Consider the following 23783-nt stretch of genomic DNA (forward strand, 5'->3'; position numbering starts at 1 on the left):
ATATTATTAAAGATTATCAAAGAAATACAGTTGCCTCGTCCATATGAAGCTTCATGGATTCTTTGCATTTGCTCGCAAGAAATAAACAATAAAAATAAGTTTGCTAGGTGATATTTGCACATCCATCATAGTAGTAAACAAGCTCGCAAGTCTTTGAGATGGCTCTTTTGCACCAAGAGAGCAAATTCAATTTCGTTGTTCCTATACGCAATATGATATACATTTAATAATTTGAAGAATTACAAGATCACTGGAACATTGAACTTAGGCAGGGATATTAATCAATAAGAGTAATCCTGCGGTAGAATTTATAAGCTGATAATGCGCATCCCACCAATAGCATGTGCAGATTACTGTACTTTAAGCCTCATTTTCTGTTAGCACTAAACACGGCAGCTGGCAGCTGCTCCAGGAGCACAATTGACTTGATAATTTGGTTAAAGGGGGAAAATTTGAATACTCTCAATTTACAAATTCTTTTTTGCTCTCTGAATTTTTCTACCCTAGGAGGGTGGCAGGGCTCATAAGCATGAGGCCCTTCCAGTGAAGAGACTTAACAGAACAAATATGAAAGAAATGAACCTTCTCCAGAGTTACCAAACCAAACAATTTCACTTGGATCATGGTTATGTCTGAGCTAAGCAAGCAGAAACTTGAACACATCACTCACTGAAATGACCCCTTCTACACGTTTGCTGCCAGCCTCTACAATTAACAGTCTCCTTACCCCTGAAGGTATCATGCAACAAAGCAATTAGCAAACATTAGTACCACAAAAAAGAAAATAAGTGTTGCATCTTCCTCATCAACTTCAGTAATGTATCAATGAAGACTACTTTAGTAAGAATATACCAGGATTTGCCAACCGCTCCATCACTTTGTGTAGAGGATCGGATCCCAAACACATCTGACATCTCTGTCCATTGAAGAATCCATATGGCGAATTTGCATCTTGTCCCAATTGCAATGCCTAGTTTAGAAAAAGATGGATAACTATAATGAGTTTTCTATAACGCATATGCATCCACAAATGTAGTCCATTATTCTCCAAGTTACTTTTAGTTTATTGAATGCTCTCCTGATTATATTCTTAAAGTTAAACCTTTTCCATCAGGAAGCCTGTGCAGGCTCACTGTTGGTTGAGGCATTGGCAAGAATGTCAGTACAATTGATATCAGAGTTGTACAAGAAAACAATTCCAAGATTACCTGATGAATACTGATTTTATCAAGATGAATCTGAGCATAAGCTTTATCTTTTGCTAAAGCAGTAATGTCACTATCATGGAAACAGCAAAAAAGGTGTCACCATTGGCTTACCCATGCATCAGTAATATAGGATGCTGGAAAAGAATATACTGTAGTTACCTTCGTGAATATATATCAAGGAGTGAATCATTATCATCTACTATAGGTATTGAACTGACTTCAGCTGCAATAAACCATACAAAGCATAAGATGCTAAAGAGAAATCATATACTATCACTTTTGATAGAATTTTTGAAGTAATGGAATCCTTTTTCAGTGTGACTCACCCTGAACTAACAGAGATAGTGCATCACCAAGGGAAGCATTAGGACGCAACATGGCAAACGGCCGTACATTTGATTCCCCTATTTTTGGAACCCATGTACCTAGAGGAATCGAACAGATTGGCTGTTGAAGAACAGGCAAAGAGCTGGCAGAGTGTCTAAAATGCCTGCATATGCCTGGAATCAGGTCCATATGTTAGTAAACACATTATACACCCCCAAGCAATTAATCAAGAAACCTTACATTTTAGAATTCCAGACAGAGAAGCAAGATGCAGAAGCTGTGGAAATGAACCATCTCGTGAAGAAGAGTGAATAATGGGAATTGTTGACACATTGTTTTGCAAAATTTTTAAAGCAACATCTTTCAGAGAATCATACGGCCCAGCCTGCATATTACAGGAGACGTTGAGATAACCCAGTGATATGGCAGATTATAAATACCAGAAAAGAAGAATGAGCTCCAAAAGGTCTATTTCTTATCCAACTTGTTTGTGCTAAGCCTACCATCTGATAGGAGCATTTCAAGTCAACTGGCCAATTATTAAAACCGCCTACCTTATTTACAACCTGGAAAGCCACATGGACATCAACTAAAGAGCCCAAAAGAATTATGAAGCTTTAGAATGAGATGTCGCCATATATTACAATAATAGTCCTATAAAATGCTCGGGAAAAATTTGAACTTACAGGGAAGATTATTTTCCAGTCTAGAGCATGGTTTTAAATAATGGCCAACACGTGACATATTGCCCATTTCGTAAGAGGATTTTGACCTTCCAATATGTTATAGGGGATTTGGTGACAACTCAATTTCCTTAAGTTTTTCAAACTCTACTTCTGTTTTCCAACTCATTCTCTTCCTTTTACTTCCAGTAAAGAATGAGACGGTTCACTAAAGAGTCTTTAGCCAATATTTTTCTAAATTTACTCATTTAAAAGGGAAATGTTCTTAAAAATTCACAATAGCAGTGCTGTTTTGGTCCAATACTGTGGGATTCAGTCCATTACTGTTGCAGCATTTTCAATACCAATATGGTCCACCGTACCATTATTTGAAACCTTGATCTAGAGAATCTCAGAAAGAACCTTTGGAAGAAACTTACATGGATGAGACTTCTTGGATATGCTCTCCCATCACCATCAATCTGTCGGTTAAGATGTAATTTACCCTCCTTCCAAGCTGATATAGTATGCGTCTCTAATTCTTCCTCTGTCAAATTAGATCCATGATTCCCAAGCTGAAATTCATGGCTTTATAGATGTTAAAGATCTCCAAGAGCACAAATGCAGAATATAGACAACAAAATATCTAGATATTCTATATATAACTCAAGTTTCATAGCTTACAAGGACATGTGTGATGCAAGTTCAACAAGTGTATCCGTGAACATAAGAAAATTTACATGGGGAATATTTATGTATTAACTATGATGGTAAAAGCCACCTAAAAGCCACAAAAACTTTTGGTAGTCAAAGCATGATAACAGTGGCCAAAAAACTATCATGCATGCTAACTTAACCATTTTTCCATTAGCTTGTAAACTGTAAGCCGGAATAATAAGCAACATGGGGTTCTAATTCAAGTAAAGAACCTTCAGCAGGCCTTTTCAAGTATGGCCAAGAAAAAAATACCATTTTTAGTGATTTTTCCACAGGAAATGAAAACGAATTATGTACATGAAGAGAAATATTTTAAATTGCAGTTGTTTGCCAAACATTCACCCATTTAGACAACAGTAAAAACGACGGCATAATCAATTTGAACTTCTTTTAGGGGATAACTGTAGATATCACCACAGAAAATGACAGGCCATACAGGCATTCCAGACCTCAATGGAGTTATAGTTTTGTATTTCACCAAGACACACATTTCATATTTGCATACATTCTATTTTCTGAAGTAAGATCATAACTGTTCATATTCTTCTCAAATCTCAGATCATAAATTCTCCTATTGCTATTGCAAAAGATAAATAATCAAAAGAGGCAAAATACACACCTCCCTCAAAATCAAGATGAAGTCCAAGGCACTAAGAACTCCAACAAACTGGCCCTTACAAAAGTCCCACAGAGGAGCCAGAGGGACACCCTGAAAGTAGATTAAATATTTAAGAAAAAAAAAGCTGAGCCAACATCGACAACACGTTTGGCAAAAGTGCATGAAGAATTAATGAGCGGCCAAAAAGATGATAAATTCAGAAATTTTAGAAAAATAAAGGAACGTCGGCCTTGTATATCTGAGGCACTTTGGATTGATTTCAAGAGAACAAAAGCATGTGCTTGTAAATGTTGTACTAATGCCTGTACCTGTTCATATAGAACGTGAAATGCTTGCTTAACTGGTAAATTAACATCCAAGGCAATAACCTATAAAGGTAACACAATGTAAAATATGAGCATGTCAAATGAAAACAAATGAAGATAAACTGATGATCAAAAGAATATCTCCGAAGAAGGTAAAGCATTCAAACCTTGCCTGACTCTGGAAGTAGCTCATATGCAGTATGTGTAGACAAGAAAGCAGAAAAACGATGTCGAGAGACCTCCAAATCCGCCTCTGATCCCCTTGGGGATACTTCCTGAGAAGCATCGCCAAACAATGTGACCAACATCATATGAAAGAAAAAGACATAGAATAAGAGAGATGCGATAACTACAAGTCTAAAATGCAGAAAGGTCCTCCCATTTATCTGACATGTTTTTCCAAGAGAATACAGTGGCTCAATATCATTTCTTCAGTAAAATTTAGTGTTATGACTATCCCCTGTCCAGAGATCAAAATTCTTTTATAGAAAAAGTGTTCTTGCCTGGACTCAATCCCATTACTTTCTTGTAATGGCCCCAAAAGAATAAGTCAGAAGCAAGGCTTTAAGCAAAGAGAGGAGACAAAACAAGAAAGTCACAGGATTCCTTTACCCACAGACATCTCAACCAATTGATTTGGCAAATTGTTAATTAAAATTAATTGAAATAATCCATATAGTACTGCTATTCCTTCACATCTCTGATTCTCTATTTTTTCTTGCTTTTATCTTTCTACCCTCCTTTTTTCCTATTTGTAGATTCATATTCCTCCAAGAAAATCCAAAGACTTGACATGCTTGCATGCATGTCTATAGTGAACCATGTGTGTATAGAATGAAGAGGCAAGAATATTAGAAACATATCATATGTGCATATTGATGTAAACTAAGACATGTAGTGTATATATACTAACAGATCCAACCAAAAAACCAGCCACTACAAATCCTTATCGTATAAGGTATAAAGAATACATGGAACAATCGTGATAAAGATGAATTTATGATGACAAGATGATATGGTTATATGAGTATTTAAAATTTTACCGGACGCAAAAAAACTTCATCCAGCTCCATATTCGATCCAGCTGTCTCAGAATTAGGAATTGGTGGAACCATATTTGGTTCCCTAGGTAAGAAAACAGTATTTACTACCCCATAATTCCCACTGACAGAGGGCTGGTGCTCATCATATCGCCATTCTCCATCAACAAAAAACTTGTACTGCATGTAAAGGGACACAAAATCTGTTTATCAGTAAAAATGCCAGAAATAAACATTCATTTGGTGGATTAGATAAGAGTAAGCACGCTAACATGGAAAACAATTACCAACATGTCAACATGCAATGCGTTTAACATTCTATCAATACCAGTAATTAACATTGTACCAAAATTAAAAAGAAATCCATAAAAGTTACATCAAGTCTGATCAAGCTGCCGAAACATAATTTGATTCTGCAGCAAGTTGGAACTCTTACAAAAAAGTATTATCATTTATCATACTAAGAAAATTAGACATAACTTCAAAACAATGACCAAGACTGAGATACCCAATCCACAGGCCAGAACCCTTCTATTATAAGACCAATGTTTGGTATTTCCATTTTTATGCCTATACATATGTACAAGACTTAATTGTACTTTAAAGACCTGCTGCACTATTGCCACAAGCAATTATGCTACACAGATTCGCTGTAATGTAAAAGAATCTGATGGCGCTTTGGCAATAAATAAAAAATTCGCATCTCATATTTTTTCTTTCCATGCCAAAAAAAGTTAAACAGAAGTTAGGTATATAAGTCCTCTTTGATAAGTGTTAACTCATTACCAAACAACTATGATTCTATACGTGCAATGAAAATATTTCAAGCAATACAATAACACTGAATTTAACTATGTGCATAGCTTAATTATGCTTTGACAAGCTGAGTTGAGCATGTTAATAATATTATCATAGTAACTAACTAACCTGATGATATCCTGGGGTTAAGCTGCAGATAACTTGAAAAACAGTGGGGCAACCCTCCACAGGGGACATGGGTATGTGATCAGTCCATCTGTCCATAAAACAATTTCATTCAAAACCGGTATCATACATCTAATACAATAGAAAACTGAAGACTAGAAAACCATGTAGACATTCACTAACAGAATTAATCCTTCAAAATTATTTAAAAACATAAGAATATATCAAATTAGTAACTCACCCAGTGAAGGTGCCACTCAGAAACACACTCCTCCCCCCATAAGGCCATACAAAGCGCAAAGGAAGCACTCCAGTACTACCATGACCAGTATCTTGACCAGAACCAAACATTTCCCTCCAGACAATAACTTATGTAAATATTACCCAATAATCAATACTAACACACAAAATGTAAATTATGCAAAACCCTTATAGATTTGTCTAAAAAAAATCCAAATAAACTAATTGCTAACAGTACCCTCTTCAAATATACTAATTAGGAAAAATAGTACACCAACCAATAGGGATCCTCCACAATCTAGCAGAGGACCCCTGACTTCTTACACATGGAGTACCACCAAATCAAAAACCAGACCCTAAAACTTATCAAAACCAAACCTTTATTAATCTCGTTATTAACATTCAACGCAAAGGCACTGAATTTGAGCTCAAAACTCAAGAATTCCCTACATGCAACACAAATCACAGCTCCTTCTATTGAGCAATTCAAACACCAAAGAGAAACCAAAACCCCACAAACAATTCACTAAAATTAGTCTCAAATCAAGCTTTGATCTGGTTCAAGAAACGAACTTTCAAGCTGAATCGAATCTGGGAACTTAAAAATCGAAAAGTGGAAAAGGAATTGAGTGAGGAGAGAGCGGAATCAGTGGTAATTTAGAGAGGGATTAGGGATAACAGAAAAAATAGAGAGAGGAAAACCCTAAATTTGACAAAGAGGATAGATTTAAGGGAAATTTGACATTGTAATTGTTGGATCTCAAAAGAGATTCTTTTTTGGTTTTATTTATTTATTTATTTTTTCAAGAGCGAAGAGAATCTGATGAATTAACAACTGAACAGAAAAAGAACACAAACTACCAAATTCCTTTTTCTTCTTTTATATATATATTAGAGAAAAAAGCGCACAGAAAAAAGTAAAGAGGGTAAAAAATAATTACTCATCGCAGTAATATCTGGGAAGCATTGTTACATGGAATTTTCTTGTTTTAGAGAAAGCAATAATTATAGATTCATTTAGGAAATGCCTGATTATGTCAAATATTATTTTTTTTCTTATATAAATCTGCTCCTTTTTTTTTTTATTAATTCATTGAATATTAATGATCTAGAAATAACAATGATTTGGATAATTTAAAATATAATAATAATAATAATACCTAATCAAATTCTGAATAGTATTTAATTTATTTTTAATATTTATCATGGATTTGAAAAAAAAAACTCAAATTTATTATTTGCAGATATGGAATACCTGCAAATACTCGATACCCATTTAATAATATCAAATGTTTAGAGAAAAAGAAAGATGTTGCAAAATTGAGGAATTTGGGTTGGCAGTTTGATTAGATCAAATGTTGATGAAGTAATCGTTAAGTTGGCCCCTGTGATTGAAATGTGTTTTACTATATAAAGGGTTGCCATGTCTAATCAACATTCTTATGCATCTCCGCCACTATTGGAAGAGAAAAGGTGGCTGGCTGCCTTTTCATTTTCTTTTTCTAATATATTGATTTTGAATATAAGGAAATAAGTATTTGTTTTATCCTTTAAACTCCCAGAATTTTCTAATTAATTTATGTAATTATTTCAACATTTAAAAGACAACCTGCTTAACAGTTAATCTCAAAAAGACAGCATGAACATTTAGTTGATAATTTGAGGTAAAGTGTGTGTTTTATTTATAAATATTTTGAATAATAATTACTAATGATTAACCAAGTTGATACTTTTTACTTGATTATGACAGCCAAACCCAAGTAAATTTAATTGCCTCAAACTGTAGTGAAAGGGCAAATAATAAAAATAAAAAGTGAAAGAGAAAATGTGCTTAGGTGTCAGCATTCAGGACAAGAATGTCCTGAATCGTCTGAAAGAGTGATTTCAAGTGATTAGGTCTGGTAGTTAGAGGGCAAAGAATAGACCTTCATTACCCTCCTCAATCCCAGATTCCTATCTAATGATTACACCCACTGTTATTTTTCCCCCCCTCCCAATATCTCTTCTTCAATCATTTTTGGAAAGCAACAGGACCTTTTTGTTTCACTGCTTCAATAAATTTGAAAGAGAATATATAATATTTTAAAAGAGAATCAATTAATAATAATTTAACATTTAACATGTTGCTGGTAAGGGCATTGCTTATGGAAGAAACATCCTCTGCCCTTGCCTGCTTCTGCAACAGACAATCTTAGCAGCTGCACAGAGTCTGGAATGATATTTGTCCATTAAGACTACAGTTTTCACCGAATCAAAACTGACAGTTTCTGTGACATATTCTCAATCTTTCCACTGGAGGTGCAAATTATAACAATTCTAAATGCTTGCTACCAGTGACAAAGATAGTAAATGTGTAAGGAAGCAGAAATAATGTGGATGGGGGGGTACAACTTACAGTTACAAGCTAACAATCAGACATGAGAGAGTGATAAATATGCCTGAGTTGTTTTGCCACATCAGTAATTTCTGGTCTATCCTCTTCATCCTTGCGAGTGCATTGCATGGCAAGCGTTAGAAAAGATTTCAGCTGTTGCTCTTTCTCAGGCCATGGCCCCTCTTCAAGAATTGCTGGGTCTATGATTTCATTGAACCTTTCATTCTTTATTTTGGCTTCGACAAAAACTACCAAAGCATGAGATTCGTTAGTTGTCGGAGAACGAAGGATTGGTCCGTGGCCAGTCAGAAGCACCAGAAGGACTACTCCAAAACTATAAACGTCAATCTTCTCATTGAACATTCTTTTCATGAAGTATTCAGGAGCAACATACCCAATGGTCCCTGCAACCTCATCCTCTATGTGGGTTTCACCTTCAGGAATTGAAATAGATAGGGAAAAACCCGTCACTTTAGCTGCACAGTCTTCATCTAGCAAGATACTTGCGAGCGAGATATCTCTATGAACAATTGGCCTTGGAAATGCAGTATGGAGATAAGCAATCACACTAGCCACATCGACTGCAATTTTCAACCTATCTTTCCACAATAAAGCTGTTTTCTGAACGTAATCCTCTAGAGTTCCTTTCTCTGCGTATTCAAAAACTGGAATGGGAATTTCGGACTCTAAACGACATCCTAACAATTTCAGAACATTCCTGTGGACGCTCATTTCTGATGCAATCACAATGTCACTGACGGGGTCTTCGCTAGGATGTTTATAATCATACTTTTTCACAATTACAGGACGATCTCGGATAAGACCTTTATACAGGCGACATGTTCCATCAATGTAGAAAACATTATGTTGAGAGTAACTATTTGTTGCATTCTGAAGCTCTTTAACGGAGAAGCAACGGACAGGATTACCTCTGCCATTATTTAAGGCAACCGACTTTTCTAATAGGGATCTTCCATTTCTCATTAGCGCTTTCTCATACTTGCTGTCTCCGAAGCATGAAAACATATTTGCCTATCCTGTCCGCCAAACCATAAATTCACACACTGTAAATATACCCAAAAACTTCTGTCTAATGTCTTGAGCTGATCAAAAGATGAAAAATCAGATTATATTAAAACTAGATATATAGTTCATGATGAAATAAAGATAAGATGATTACCCGTTTGCAGCCAGATTATTTGATCTTGGAGAAGCATGCAGCGGAAAGAACAGAGACAAAAGAGATGCAGTTATGTTGATGGAATTGATGGTCAACCAGTTGCGGCTAAACACAGCTTTTCATGGATTTGTTTAATCATGAGAAGTGACCAAGTTGTATTAATTAAAAATTTCCTTAGGTTAGTAGTTTAATTTTGCAAATTGTATATTGAATAAATCCCACCAGATTTTTCCAAGTCAACTATTTATAATTACATCTCAAATGATTATGTATCAGATATTGATAGATATGCCTGTCAAGGATTTAATATTGTCTTTATTCTTGATTATAATCAATAGCACTCGTATTAGATGAATTATTGTCTTTGCGACGAGCATAAAGAAACAGTTATATAGTTCATGGCTAGTTTGACCTCTCACAAATAAAAGTTTTTCTCTAGTTTCCGTCCATGAAGTTTAATTTTTTTTAATTATGAATAAACAGTAATCTAAATAATTTCTCAAGAATCCCAATAGTAAACTTAAGTGCTAAAAGCTTCCAGTTGCTGCTCCTGTCCATGCCCTGTTGTCCACTTCATTGTACTTCTTTATTTGATTCACCTGAAAATCCATCTCCTGTTTAAGATTTTCTACAAGAGAAATCAAACGATTTCGGTTTGGTCAAAATCAGTGAGTAGCAAACATCATTCCTATGTTCTGATACTCATTAAAAGAACCTGCCATAATGTCCTTGGCATGGCAGTTTACCTTGATGAATAGACATATGGAAAAATAGGACAATTTGGAGACGTATTTTCATGCAGTAAGATATTTGAGGCTCTGATTTTTCTATCGACTATATGCCTGGGAAACGTAACATGAACACACACCACTACCCAATAGCTATATCTGCTACAATCTCAACGAAGATTGAGGATTTTAGTAGACTCTGAGAAAAATTAAGTTTAGTGATCAATTATATAATATGAAGCTGGATTAGTTTATTCAGGAAGAGCAGAGAGAAAATTCGAAATGCTTGTTAACATAGACATGGTAACCAAATCAGAAAGTGATAAAGATGAAGGAATGGGGAAAAATGTTGTTGTAAGAGGGAAGCACTAACAATTAGAAATAAGAGAGATAAAAATGTCTGAGTTGTTTTGCCACATCAGTAATTTCTGGTCTATTCTCTTCATCCGGGTCAATGCACTGAACGCCAAGCATTAAAAAAGCTTTCAATTGTTGCTCCTTTTCAGGCCATGGCCCCTCTTCAACGATTATGGGGTCTATGGTCAAGTCAAGCTTCTGCCGCGTGCGGGTTAAAAAAGTTTCCAGTTGTTCTTTCTCAGACCATAACCCCTTTTCAACAATTAAGCTGCCTATGATCTCATCAAACCTTGCATCCTTTAGTATATTTTCCCAATTACCTTGAAATGGTTTTTGGTCAGTCAGAAGAACTAGAAGAAGTACTCCAAAACTAAAAACATCAATCTTCTCATTGAATATTCCTGAACGGACGTACTCAGGAGCAGCATACCCGCAGGTTCCTAGAACAAAATCCTCTATGTGGGTTTCACCTTCAAGAATTGACATGGATACTGTAAAATCCGTCACTTTTGCTACATAGTCTTCGTCTAGCCAGATATTTGAGAGTGTAATATCCCTATGAACAACGGGTCTGGGACATGCAGTATGGAGATAAGCAATCACATTAGCTGCATCAACAGCAATCTTCAACCTACTTTTCCACAATAAAGGTCGAAAACTTGCACTATCTGTTTTGTAGATGTAATCCTGTAGTTTTCCTTTCTCAGCATATTCAAAAACTAGAATGGGAATTTCGGACTCTAAACAGCATCCTAGCAATTTCAGAACATTTTTATGCCTGCTCATCTCTGACGCAAACACAATATCATTGATAGGACAAACTCTTTCATGAATATTATTACGGTATCTTTTCACAATTACAGGACGATCTCGCAGAAAGCCCTTATAAAGTGTATGCCATCCTCCTTCATAAATAACATTATTTTGAGAGTAACTATTTGTTGCAGTTTGGAGCTCGTCAACGGAGAACCAACGGATAGGATTACCTCTGCCATTATTAAAGGCAATCGACTTTTCTAATAGTATTCCTCCATTTCTCATTAGCGCTGTCTCATTCTCATCCATGTTGTCTCTAAAGCATGAAAACATTTTTGCCTGCCCACCAAACCAACAAATTCGCACACTACAAATATATACCAACTCCGACTAGTGTCTGGGCTTATCAAAAGACAGACAAAATCAGATTATACATTCATTCAAACGCTTTTCCATATCTATCTTCTTTTTCCATGCTTCCCAAACAATTGAATTGTAAACTCTCATACGGATCAATCAGCATCAAGTATTCAGTATAGTTTAAAATTGATTTACCAGATTCATGATTTAAAAAGTTCATATGTATAGAATGGCAAATTCAATTCGACAAACATGCATGTGCATATATTAAAACCAGATATACATAGCACTTGAGGCTCAGTTCAACTTGGAAGTTTGAGGTCTTAATATTTACTTAATATTGAACCAATAGCTCCCTTTTGTTTTTCAAAAGCCTACCAGTAATAATGGCTTTTATTCTTTTAGCATTTCTATAATTTGAACACTTTTTGTCTACAATATGTCTTATTATCTATTTTATCTGTAGGTTAATTCATTACAAATTACAAATTCATTTATATTCATGACTAATCATATTAGAAATTCAATTGCATAGTCCTAAACCAACAAACGAAGCAAGTCTGCCTGGGGAGATACTTCTCTCAGCCTCAGGCTTATGGGCCTGAGTGGACATTCTGAGACCTAAATTGGGTGTGATGACAGGATTAAAGGCCTTTCCATTAAACAGAAAATTATTTCTTCTATTTCTTCAGATGCACCGAGCACCACGCTAAAGCAATAAACATCATTCCTCTGATCTAATACTCACTAAAATCACCTGTGGAAAAATACTCGGGTAGTGCAATGAGTCCAATTGTCCCTGCCACAATGTCCTTGGCATGGCACTTTACCTTGATGAAGAGACAAAGCTGGAAAAATAGGACAATTTGGAGACATATTTTCTTTCTCAGGCCATGACCCCTTTTCAACGATTGCGAGCTCTATGATCTGATCAGACCTTGCATCTCTTACTTTCTCTTTGATATTTTCCCAATTACATTGGAATGGTTTTTGGCCAGTCATAAGCACTAGAACAAGTACTCTAAAACTATGAGCATCAATCTTCTCATTGAATATTCCTGAACGGACACGTATTCAGGAGCATTATATATACCTAAAGGTCCCTGTTAAAGCATCCTCCTCTGTTTGGGTTTCACCTTCAGGAATTGACATGGACAATGAAAATTTCATCCCTTGTAGCAAGATATTTGAGATTTTAACACTCCTATGAACAATGATCTTGTAAATGCAGTATGAAGATAAGCAATCACATTAGCTACATCAACAGCAATCTTCAACCTATTTTTCCACATTTGCATTGTCTGTTTTGTGAATTCAATCCTGTAAATTTCCTTTCTCTGCATATTTAAAAACTACAATAGGAATTTCGGATTCTAAACAGCATCCTAGTAGGGAGAGTGTATTATTTATTAAATATACTATTAATATTGACTGAATTATTTTTATTACTATTGACACTTATAATTAAGACTATACAGTTTCTCTTTTCTTTTTTTCTATTCATAACATATGATGGACGAAACCTACTTAAGAACTTGTCAGCTAGCTTATCTCTCTATTCATTCCAAGAAATACTCATTTCTCTCTGTTTGATGATACATCATCTAGAAATTTGATAACGACAATAGTGAAGATAAATTTCTTTGTATAGAAGTAAAATGACCAAGTAATTGCAGACTTTGAAAAGAGGTAGAGAAACAATCAACACTTTTCACTTCCATTGCCACAATAAAGTAATTGTAGAAACAAACAGCGGGAAGACCTTTTATTAAACCAATAATATTCTTAACTGAGATCAGATGGCACAAGAAGATAGATAAATATGTCTAAGTTGTTTTGCCACTTCAATCATGGTTGGCCTTTCTTCAGCTGAATCATGAATGCATCTAAGTGCAAGATCTCTAAAATCTTCCAATTCCTGCCCTTTCCTATTCCCTGCTTCCTCTGCCACAATTATGGGATCCACCATCTCCTTAAAACCACCCGTTTCAATATGTTTCTTCACATGATTCACTAGAAGAAACTGCTCTCCGGTTTCTGTACGGGAGAAATCAAATGATCTCTGTCCGGTCAGAACAACTAGCAGTACTACACCAAAGCTATAAACATCACTTTTCTCATTGAAATAACCTGTAGCCAGTGACTCAGATGCAATGAGTCCCATTGTCCCTGCCATAATATCCCTGACACGGGACTTACCTTCAGGAATAGACACACACAAGGAGAAATCGGACAGTTTGGCGACATAGTCTTCGTCCAGTAAGATATTTGAGGCTTTGATATTCCTATGAACTATAGGCCTGGGAAATGCAGTATGTATATACACCACCACATTAGCTATATCTGCTACAATCTTTAACCTCAATTTCCATTTTACAGGCTCAAAATGGTCATCGTTGCGATCTATAATTCGATCAGCAAGAGTTTTTTCCTTTGCAGATTCAAAAACTAGTATCGGAGATGGAGTTTCTAAGCAGCAACCCAACAGCTTGATAGAATTTATATGCACACTCATCGCGGACGCATACACAATCTCATTGATTGCTAATTGTTCTACTCCTACTTCAAGAAACTTCTTAACGATTACTGGGCGATCTTGAAGAAATCCCTTGTATAATTCAAAGTAGCCGTCCAGCTTTAGAACTTGCTTTTCGTTGTAGTTTCTTGTTGCTTTCTCAAGCTCTTCCGATGAGAAGTTTCGAATAGGATTACACCTTCCATTGCAAAAGGCAACCGACTTCTCTAATAGCTTGCTTCCATTTATCAAGAATGCTTCTTTCACTTCCATATCTTTCTTGGATCTCAAACACTTCATCATCTTGCCTTTTCTAAGAGAATGTAAAGAAAAAGATACATGCAATAATACAGTACGGAGCGATAGAAAGAGATCTACTTGATGTAAACGCTTGTGCTAGATATATATAATAATAATAATACCAGAAATCGGTTGCTTGTAGAAATGAAAGTCTCGCCCATTGACAATAATTTTAGCCCATAGACACATTCTGATAAATAGCAAAAATGCAGAAACGCGTATGAATAAGTCAACAAGGAATTTCCACTTTTCACATAGCAGCTTTCTTGGAACTTCCGCTGCTTCTAAATTTTCCTGCTTCGTATGTCTAGCCATCTAATCCATTATCTAAAACTCGACTGCATAATGGCAAAACATAAACAGAGTGGAAATGCCATGTTCATTTTCAAAGATTCTTTTAACATAAATGCCATCAGTTTAAAGGCAACAAATGTTAAACAGCAGCGTGGAAGGCCCCTTTAACTTGAGGGCCTGTCCTATTTGTACCTTTAATACATTGAGACATATACGATAAATAATTTTATTCCCTACCCATGTTCTATATGGGGTTCACTTTAGGAATAGGTGTGGATAAAGAAGAATCAGTGAGCTTGGGAACGTACTGTTGGTCCAGCAAAATGTTTGAAGGTTCGATATATCCATGAATAAAGGGAGGAGAGGACTTAACTGTACAAAAAGAAATTTCTTGTATTAAATAAATCTTTAGTACAAATTATTTGTACTATCACACAGTAACACATTCCTCTCATACTCACACTCACTTTGGGCACACACCTCAATTATAACTTCACATTTAATTTTTTGGTTTTGGTACATGTACCCACATTAAGGAGCAAGCTCCTTTTATAATTTGTGGAGTTGGTTATTATCCACTTTGTAAAAGTTCGTTTTTCTTCTTCTTTTTTTAATTATTGAAAATTCTAGAGAGAGAATTCTCTAGAACTTGAGAGAGAGAGAAGCGGTGATTTTTAATATTTTCTTTCATCGACTACTCTTTTTTAATATATGTCTACTCACTGTATCAAGTTGCCCTCTAAAATCCTCAAATTTTATACTACTGATTCCTTTAGTAAATATATTTGCAACTTAATTTTCAGTCTTAATATACTTTATTTCTATTTTTTTATACAAGACTTTTTCTCGTACAAAGTGATAATGTATTTCTACGTGTTTGGTTCTTGCGTAGAACACTGAATTTTCAGTAATGTAAATAGCTGACTAATTGTAACAATGCAACTGCACCAAGTAATTAATAGTTTGATGAAGATACTTCATAAGCTGCATCATCCATGTCACTCTTGAGCTGCCATAGCTACTGCGTGATACTCTGATTCAGTACTTGACAATGATACTGTCTTTTCCTGCACCAAGAAACAGGCCCCGATCCAAGGCAAAACACATATCCTGTCGTTGAACACCTTGTATCGCAATCTCCAGCATATTCCATATCACTTTACCTGACATTTAAATCGACAATCTCAAGTATAGTGACCTCGTTTGCTACAGTTGTAGCACTCACCATTCTTGCGATAGCTGGTTTTGTCTTATGATTGATAGTTGTGGTGAGCTCCCCTTTGTTCAGCTCCTTTCTTGATGATGTTTTTGCCATCCTTCCTGCTTTATTTTCCTCCACTTGATCTCGCAAGTATATGGAACCTTATCCTTTTTATTGTTGAAGAGGGCTTTCTCCTCTTCTTTGACTGATACTTTAGACATTTGTTTGTCTAAAGTTTCATGTTTGCTAATATATTTTCCAACTCATTTAAAGACGACTCCTTAGACTATCCATGAGTTGCCGTGATAAGCGCAGTAAAATTGAGACATAACCCGTGAATTATGATCATCCTCATTCTTGTCTTCATAATTTAATTTTGAGGATCTAATTTTGAAATTTCTTAAATAAGGAACAAAATTCATATAAGAAAGTCTGGTTTTCGAGGCTTTGGGTTATAGGCCTTCGCTAATTGGTTTCTTGTCTGTCTCAATCTGGTGGAAGGGCGTATGTGCGTTTTTTTGGTAATCTGGATCATGGTAAGAACTTGGACCACATTATGTTCTTGTGTTGGGAAATATGGAAAATGCGCAACGCATTAGTTTTTAAGCATGATGCCCCGAGCTCGGTTGATGCATCCGTAGGAGCTCTTAGAAGCTGCCTGGAATTTAAGTGTTGTCCCTCTCTGTTCCCAGAGGCCTCATCTCGGTCCCAGATGGAAGATAACTCTGTTGGTCTGAATGGCTGGCAGAATCCGCCTATGGACACTCTGAAATTTAATGTTGATGTTGCTTTCTCCATTAGGGAAGGGTATGTGGGGATTGCTGCAGTGGTCAGAAATCATGACGGCTAGTGGTGAAGGGCATCGCTCGTCGGTTGGTTGCTAGTTAAGCTTTTGCTGGTGAAGTCTTAGCACTAAAGGAGGCAGTTCTGCTAGCAAAGGATATGGGCATTTCTTCTGCCATTTTTGAGTCAGATGCAAAGGAGGTGATCAGAGCAGTTAAAGATGTTTCGGGGGTTGTGCAGTAGGAAATTGATGCAATAATTCTGAAGATTTCTCTTATTTGTAATAACTTCCCTTTGTTTGTGTTTAGGCATATTCTTAGATCTTTCAACTTTGAAGCTGACTTTGTAGCAAATGCTATTCTGAAAAATTGTGTGGCTCAGATCGGGTGTGTAATCCCCCTAGACAGTTGAGGGTGGTTGCTTTTATCTTCTGATGCTTGTAATGGCATCGTTGGAAGCAATGAAATCCAAAGTTTGTTGAAGAAAAAAAATAAAAATAAATAAATAAATAAAGAAGAAGAAGAAAGATTATTAACATAAGAAAACATGTACAATGTGTATATAAATATATCATACCACCAAAACTCTATTTATGGTTTTGTGGTTGCTTATGAATAACAGTTTGATGCTTTTGTTGTCTACTGAACCACTTACCTTGATATCGGAACTTTTCTTGCTATAATATGGCCATTTGTACAGGGAAAAAAGCTGTTTTGCATATTCAAGATCAAACCTTCATTATCAGATTGAACATCTACAGCAACAGTAGAATTAATACATGCTCTGGTTTACTATATTAAGGCAATCCTTACGGAAGAAACATATTCCACCTTGCGCTGCTTCTGCAAGAAACACTCTTAGCAGCTGCAAAGTCTGGAATGACAATGAACAGTTAGGTTCAGTGACCAATTATATAACACATTCTCAATCTTTTCACTGGAGATACAAACTAACAAATATTTTTCTCTTTTAATATTTCCAGCAAAAGTACCATCCCACTTCAACAATTCAGAACCATCAAACGCAATCGAAAATGCTTACATATCAGTAATAAAATAAGAGATTGAAAATATGTAGGAAGCAGACATATTATTGATGAGGGCACAAACTAACAATTAGAAATAAGGGAGTGATAAATATGCCTGAGTTGTTTTGCCACGTCAGTAATTTCTGGTCTGTCCTCTTCATTCTCGTGAGTGCACTGCATGGCAAGTGTTAAAAAGATTTCTAATTGTCGCTCTTTCTCAGGCCATGGCCCCTCTTCAAGAATTACGGGGTCTATTATCTCATCAAACCTCTCATCCTCTATTTTTTCTTTGACAAAATTTACCAAACTGTAACGTGCAGTAGTTGTCGGAGAATGAAGGATTGGTTGTTGGCCAGTTAGAAGCACCAGAAGAAGTACTCCAAAACTATAAACATCAATCTTCTCATTGAACATTAGTGTTTTGAAGTATGCAGGAGCAAGATACCCAGGAGTTCCTACAACTTCATCCTCTATGTGAGTTTTACCTTCGGGAATTGACATGGATAGTGAAAAACCAGTCACTTTCGCGATATAGTCTTCATCTAGCAAGATATTTGAGAGTGTGATATCTCTATGAACTATGGGTCTTGGAAATGCACTATGGAGATAAGAAATTACACTAGCTACATCAACTGCAATTCTCAACCTAATTTGCCACAATAAACTTGCACTATCTGTTTTGTAAAAGTAATCCTTCAGAATTCCTTTCTGTGCACATTCAAAAACTAGAATGGGAATTTTTGACTCTAAACAACATCCTAACAATTTCAGAACATTTTTGTGCACGCTCATTTCTGATGCAAACACAATGTCATTGATAGGATCCTCCATATCACTTGCCCAATAATACTTTTTCACAATTACTGGACGATCTCATAGAAGAACATTATACATTTTATAGGATCCATCATTGTAAACAACATTATTTTCAGAGAAACTGTTTATTGAATCTTGAAGCTCTTTAACAGAGAAGCAACGGATAGGATTACCTCTGCCATTATTTAAGGCAATCGACTTCTCTAATAGTCTGCTTCCGTTTCTCAATAGCACTGTTTCATCCTTCTTGCCTTTAAAGCATGAAAACATATTTGCCTGTCCACCAAAACCACACATAAATATACCAACTCTACTGTTTGAGCTGATAAAAAAACGAAAAGTATACGTTCTATTTTGTACCCTTTTCCAATCTTTCTTGTTTTCAGACCAAGGAGACATAATATGGATCAATCAGCACTAATATTGAATATGGTTAGAATTGGTATTTATAAATATAAACTAGAGAGAAATTTTATGACTAAAAGGTTCATGTTTATAGAGTGGCAAATTCAATTAAGCAAAACATAATTGAGGATGAATTAAACATAAGATGTACCTGTTTGTAGCCAAATTATTTGATCTCGGAGAAGCAGCAGAAAGAAGAGACAGAAAAGAGACGCAGTTTTTAGTAATGGAATTTGATGATCAAAATGATTGGCATCATACTAGAACTAATGAGAAGTTGCGGCTAACAAAAGCTTTTTACGTATTATTTTAATTGTGATAAGTAGACGGATTTAATTAAATTTTCTTAGGTTATCCAAGAAGGCAGCTTACTGAAATTGTAGATTAAAGAAATCCCACCAGATTTTTCCAAGTCAACTATCTGCAATTACTTTTCATATGATTATAGTAAAAGTTGATGGTATTAATCTCTATTATACATAAAAAGGAAATCGAACGACTATCTTGAAAAGGTTCATAGAGAATTTATGAGGATATGAAATTCTCCCTTTAGCTTTCAGGGAAAAAAGGTGTTTCAGCCTCATGTATTGCTCTTGAAGAACAAAAGCATAACACATCATGTATAAACCAGCAGATAAAGACTGAGGGTCATGGCCTCAGATCCTGCTATCATCACAGGCCTCCAAGCTGACATTAGGAGCAACCTTTCTTCCCTAAGGAAGAAATGTCACTTCTACTAATGCTAGATCAAGGAATAAGAACGTTATCATAGAGTTTAGGATCTAAGTACATAGCTATAAGACCGTTAGCATCAATTGTATATATGAGGGCCATATTCATTCAATAGAACTCATAATCTTAATCTGTAAATCATCAGAATTCAATACAACAATCACTTTCATCTTTTTCACATGGTATCAGAGCAGGTTTGATCCTGCCATCATCTACCCAGCCTCAATCACTCAAAACTCTTCATAGCCATGTCTTACAGTGACATTACCAAATTAACCAATATCACATTAAAAGGCAACCAGAATAATTTTGAATGGTCAAGAGCAGTATATATAAGCCTGAGTGGTAGAAAAAAATTAGGGTTCATCACAGGGACCCGATGCAAGCCACAGCCTAATAACCCCAATGAGCCATCGAAGGAAGAAATTGAAGCAGCAGAAGAGTGGCAGACGACTAACCACCAGGTCATGTCACTACTCACCAACGCCATGGAGCCTCAGATAGCCAGACTGTGCATGCTACTGGCTTCATCACAGGCGATCTGGGACAAAGTCAAAAACCTGTATGGGCATGACCGAAACTATGCTCATATTTTCTATTTGAAACAGGAACCGTCCCAAATACGACAAGGAACTCGGACAAGCACGAGCTATGCTATTGAAGTCCTGACTCGGTGGGAGGAACTCCAGAGTTACCTCCCACCTACCACAGACCAAGAGGAAGCACGGAGAAGAGAAGAGCAATATCTAGTATATACCTACCTGGGGGGGCTCGATTCGAGCTACAAAGCCCTTCGATCTCAGATTCTGTTATCAAATAGCCTGTCTAACATCGATGTTGCCATAGCAATAATCCAACAAAAGGAAACAAGACGAGCAACGATAGGGACTACAGGTGGTTTAGAGAACACAGAACACGCTTACCTCTCGCAAAACCGCGATGCAGCCCGAGTGCGAGGAGGGCCTGCTAACGCCGAGAGGTGCAGTCACTGCCAACGGCAGGGGCACACTCAAGAGCGTTGTTGCCACCTCCATCCGCAGCGTCGGCCAAGCATCCACAAAAATGACAGAGGAAGAAACGGGAGACAGGAAGGAAGAAACAAGTTTGGCGGCATGGGTATGTCAAACAAAAATAACCCTAGTGGTTATTAAGGGGACGATTCTGGTAAGGAAACATGTGTCGGGTCGGTATATAGTGGGTCGGGTTCTTATAACTTAACTCAACCCGACTCTCATAGTCCAACCCAACCCAACTCCTTTGATCCGGCCCGACCCAACAACACTAATTTGACCCGGCCCATGAACAGTGAATCGACCCGATCCTTATGGAGCGAACCGGCCCAATCCGGTTCAGGTGACCCGACCGGGTCCGACTTCCTCAATTGGTCTGACCCCTCTCCAACTGAAAAATCCCAAATTTCGCAACTTATTACTCAGCTTCAGTCAATTATTCAGCCTCCATATTCTCGTGGATCAGGTTTGGTATCACAAAATTATATGAATTGCTTAAATAATCCCTTAAATTGGATTCTTGACTCTGGGGCAATGGATCACATGAAATGGGACGCCACAAAATTGTGAAATTTTGTCCTTACTAATTCCAGTCATGTGACCATCGCTAATGGACATCGAGCCAAAATCTCTGGTTTTGGCTCCTTAAAATTGTGTCATAATGATATTCACAATGTTCTTCTCCTACCAGATTTGAAATTGAATTTATTATCTATTGGTAAGATCACCAAGGATTTAAATTGCAATGTTATTTTCTCACCAACTTCAGTCTCATTTCAGGATCGAATCATAGGGAAGATGATTGGTGAAGGCCACTTCGAGAATGGCCTCTACTACCTCATAAATTCTCCCAATCAGTGCCTAGTCTCATCCAATCCTGTCAGTCACGATTTTTTGATTCACCAGTGGTTTGGGCATCCATCCGATCATGTTTTAAATCAGCTTTTCTGTTCTCAAAATCAATACTAGCTATTGTGACATTTGCAAATTTGCCAAGCATACTCGATTACCTTTCCCTATTTCCTCTACTACATCTGATCAAATGTTTGATTTAATTCATTCCGATGTTTGGGGACCTGCCCCCGTTACTTTTTATAATCACTTCCGCTATTTTGTCACCTTTATTGATGACCATTCTCGCACCACTTGGGTATATTTATTAAAAGAAAAAAATGAATTATTTTCTTGCTTTATGAAGTTTTTCTTTTCATTCAAACTCAGTACAACGCCAAAATTAAAATTTTCCGCTCAGATAATGGCACTGAATATGTAAATAAAAATTTCTCTGATTTTTTCTCCAACCAAGGAATTTTACACCAAACCACTTGCATTTACACTCCTGAACAAAATGGTGTTTCCGAAAGAAAAAATCATCATCTTCTTGAAGTCACCAGATCCATTCTTTTTCAAAATAATGTTCCCTATAATTTCTGGTCGGATGCTCTCTTAACTGCTGCCTACCTCATTAATCGTCTACCCAGTCCTAAGCTCAAAAATCTCAGCCCCTTGAAAATTCTGAAAAAGAGAAAAATAGAATTAGGCCACATTCGAGTCTTTGGGTGTACAGCCTTTGTCCATATTAGACATTCTCATAAACTTGCCCCCAGTTCTGTAAAAACAGTGTTCCTAGGGTACTCTTTTGAAAAGAAGGGGTATAAATGTTATGACCCTTCTACCCATAAAACCTATATCTCTCAGGATGTATCATTTGACGAATGTACCCCCTACTTCACAAAGGAATCTCCTGATGTCACTCCTACTTTGTTGTTTCCCGATAATCTTTTTCTTTCTGACAGGTCAGACTTCACTGCTCTAGTCAACAGGGAGCCTCCTCCCGAGGCCGGTCCGGACGTCTCTCCTTCAGGGGGAGCCAGTACCATTCCCGAGGCAACCTTTTCAGGGGGAGACAATGAGTCACGAGCTGACTAAATTGAAGAACTTGCCCCGAGACGATCATCTCGGCCTATTTGCCCTTCCATCAGACTAAGGGACTATGTGTCCCATCAGGTATCGTATCCCATTCAACAATTTATTAGCTATCATTCTGTGACTAGTTCATATAAGACCTATTTAAGTAACCTCACTACTCACATTGAGCCTTCTTCCTTCTATGAAGCTAACACCAATCTTAACCGGTGTAAGGCTATGAAGGAAGAACTTCAAGCTCTTGAAAAAAATGACACTTGGGACCTAACATCTCTGCCAAAAAATAAAAAAAACCTGTGGGGTGCAAATGGGTGTATAAAATCAAATATAAACATGATGGGACGATTGAGCGATATAAGACTAGACGAGTAGCAAAAAGGTTCACTCAAACATATGGGGTAGACTATCAGGAAACCTTTGCACCTGTAGCAAAAATGAGCACCATCCGCATTCTATTGTCTGTTGCTACTAACTCAGGATGGAGCCTATGTCAAATGGATGTGAAAAATGCATTCCTCCAAGGGTCTTTCGAAGAAGAAGTATACATGACTCTACCTCCAGGTTATGAGCCTACAAACGATCAATCCCTGGTATGTAAGCTAAAAAAGGTCATCTATGGATTGAAACAGTCTCCAAGAGCATGGTATGCTAAGCTAAGCCATTTCCTTTTAAAAATCAATTTCATTAAATGTGCATCTGACTCTTCTATGTTTGTCAAACATACTCATGCATGCACCATCATTGTTCTTATTTATGTTGATGACATCATCATAACAGGTAATAATAACAAAGAAATTGAGAAAGTTAAACAAAAGTTAAAAGAGGAATTTGACATCAAAGATCTCGGGCAATTGTCCTACTTTCTTGGAATAGAAATAGCCAAATCTCATAAAGGCTTATTTCTGTCCTAAAGAAAGTACGTCCTTTATCTGTTAAAAGAAACAGAAAAACTAGGAGTAAAACCTATAGATACACCA

General features: G+C 36.6%; 5 protein-coding genes across 10 annotated transcripts; all 5 read right to left on the bottom strand.

The window, feature by feature from the left end:
- Window positions 1–128: 128 nt before the first annotated feature.
- Window positions 129–6904, bottom strand: LOC8285574 (sucrose nonfermenting 4-like protein). The gene is made up of 13 exons (XM_015715133.2): window positions 6044–6904; window positions 5806–5893; window positions 4882–5058; window positions 4006–4113; window positions 3842–3901; window positions 3534–3623; window positions 2638–2772; window positions 1776–1920; window positions 1535–1708; window positions 1368–1431; window positions 1209–1278; window positions 853–970; window positions 129–729 (listed from the first exon to the last, which is right to left on the bottom strand). The coding sequence occupies exons 1-13, from the start codon at window positions 6151–6153 to the stop codon at window positions 638–640; spliced, it is 1431 nt and encodes a 476-aa protein (XP_015570619.1). The 5' UTR covers window positions 6154–6904; the 3' UTR covers window positions 129–637.
- A 1338-nt stretch (window positions 6905–8242) lies between these two features.
- Window positions 8243–9676, bottom strand: LOC8285575 (non-functional pseudokinase ZED1). The gene is made up of 2 exons (XM_025156184.2): window positions 9597–9676; window positions 8243–9519 (listed from the first exon to the last, which is right to left on the bottom strand). The coding sequence occupies exon 2, from the start codon at window positions 9440–9442 to the stop codon at window positions 8447–8449; it is 996 nt and encodes a 331-aa protein (XP_025011952.2). The 5' UTR covers window positions 9443–9519; window positions 9597–9676; the 3' UTR covers window positions 8243–8446.
- A 1023-nt stretch (window positions 9677–10699) lies between these two features.
- On the bottom strand, window positions 10700–11746 carry LOC8285576 (non-functional pseudokinase ZED1). Its single transcript, XM_002512346.2, has one exon. The coding sequence runs from the start codon at window positions 11744–11746 to the stop codon at window positions 10700–10702; it is 1047 nt and encodes a 348-aa protein (XP_002512392.2).
- A 1846-nt stretch (window positions 11747–13592) lies between these two features.
- LOC8285578 (non-functional pseudokinase ZRK2) lies at window positions 13593–16221 on the bottom strand. The gene is made up of 2 exons (XM_002512348.4): window positions 16070–16221; window positions 13593–14625 (listed from the first exon to the last, which is right to left on the bottom strand). The coding sequence occupies exons 1-2, from the start codon at window positions 16219–16221 to the stop codon at window positions 13593–13595; spliced, it is 1185 nt and encodes a 394-aa protein (XP_002512394.3).
- Window positions 16222–17399: 1178 nt separating this feature from the next.
- Window positions 17400–19892, bottom strand: LOC8285581 (serine/threonine-protein kinase ZRK1). 6 transcript variants are annotated; one of them, XM_025156174.2, is made up of 4 exons: window positions 19290–19888; window positions 19094–19150; window positions 18907–19009; window positions 17400–18402 (listed from the first exon to the last, which is right to left on the bottom strand). In XM_025156174.2, exons 2-4 carry the CDS (start codon window positions 19130–19132, stop codon window positions 17999–18001), a joined length of 546 nt encoding a protein of 181 aa, XP_025011942.1. In that variant the 5' UTR covers window positions 19133–19150; window positions 19290–19888; the 3' UTR covers window positions 17400–17998. The 6 variants fall into 6 exon arrangements, 5 of the variants coding, with proteins under 5 accessions (XP_025011942.1, XP_025011941.1, XP_048235779.1 ...); XM_025156173.2 differs by having other exon boundaries at window positions 17400–18459; XR_003078117.2 differs by lacking the exon at window positions 19094–19150 and having other exon boundaries at window positions 17400–17763; window positions 19290–19892.
- Between the last annotated feature and the right edge of the window lie 3891 nt (window positions 19893–23783).

The sequence above is a fragment of the Ricinus communis genome, chromosome 10 (genome assembly GCF_019578655.1).
Source record: "Ricinus communis isolate WT05 ecotype wild-type chromosome 10, ASM1957865v1, whole genome shotgun sequence".
Taxonomy (NCBI): domain Eukaryota; kingdom Viridiplantae; phylum Streptophyta; class Magnoliopsida; order Malpighiales; family Euphorbiaceae; genus Ricinus; species Ricinus communis.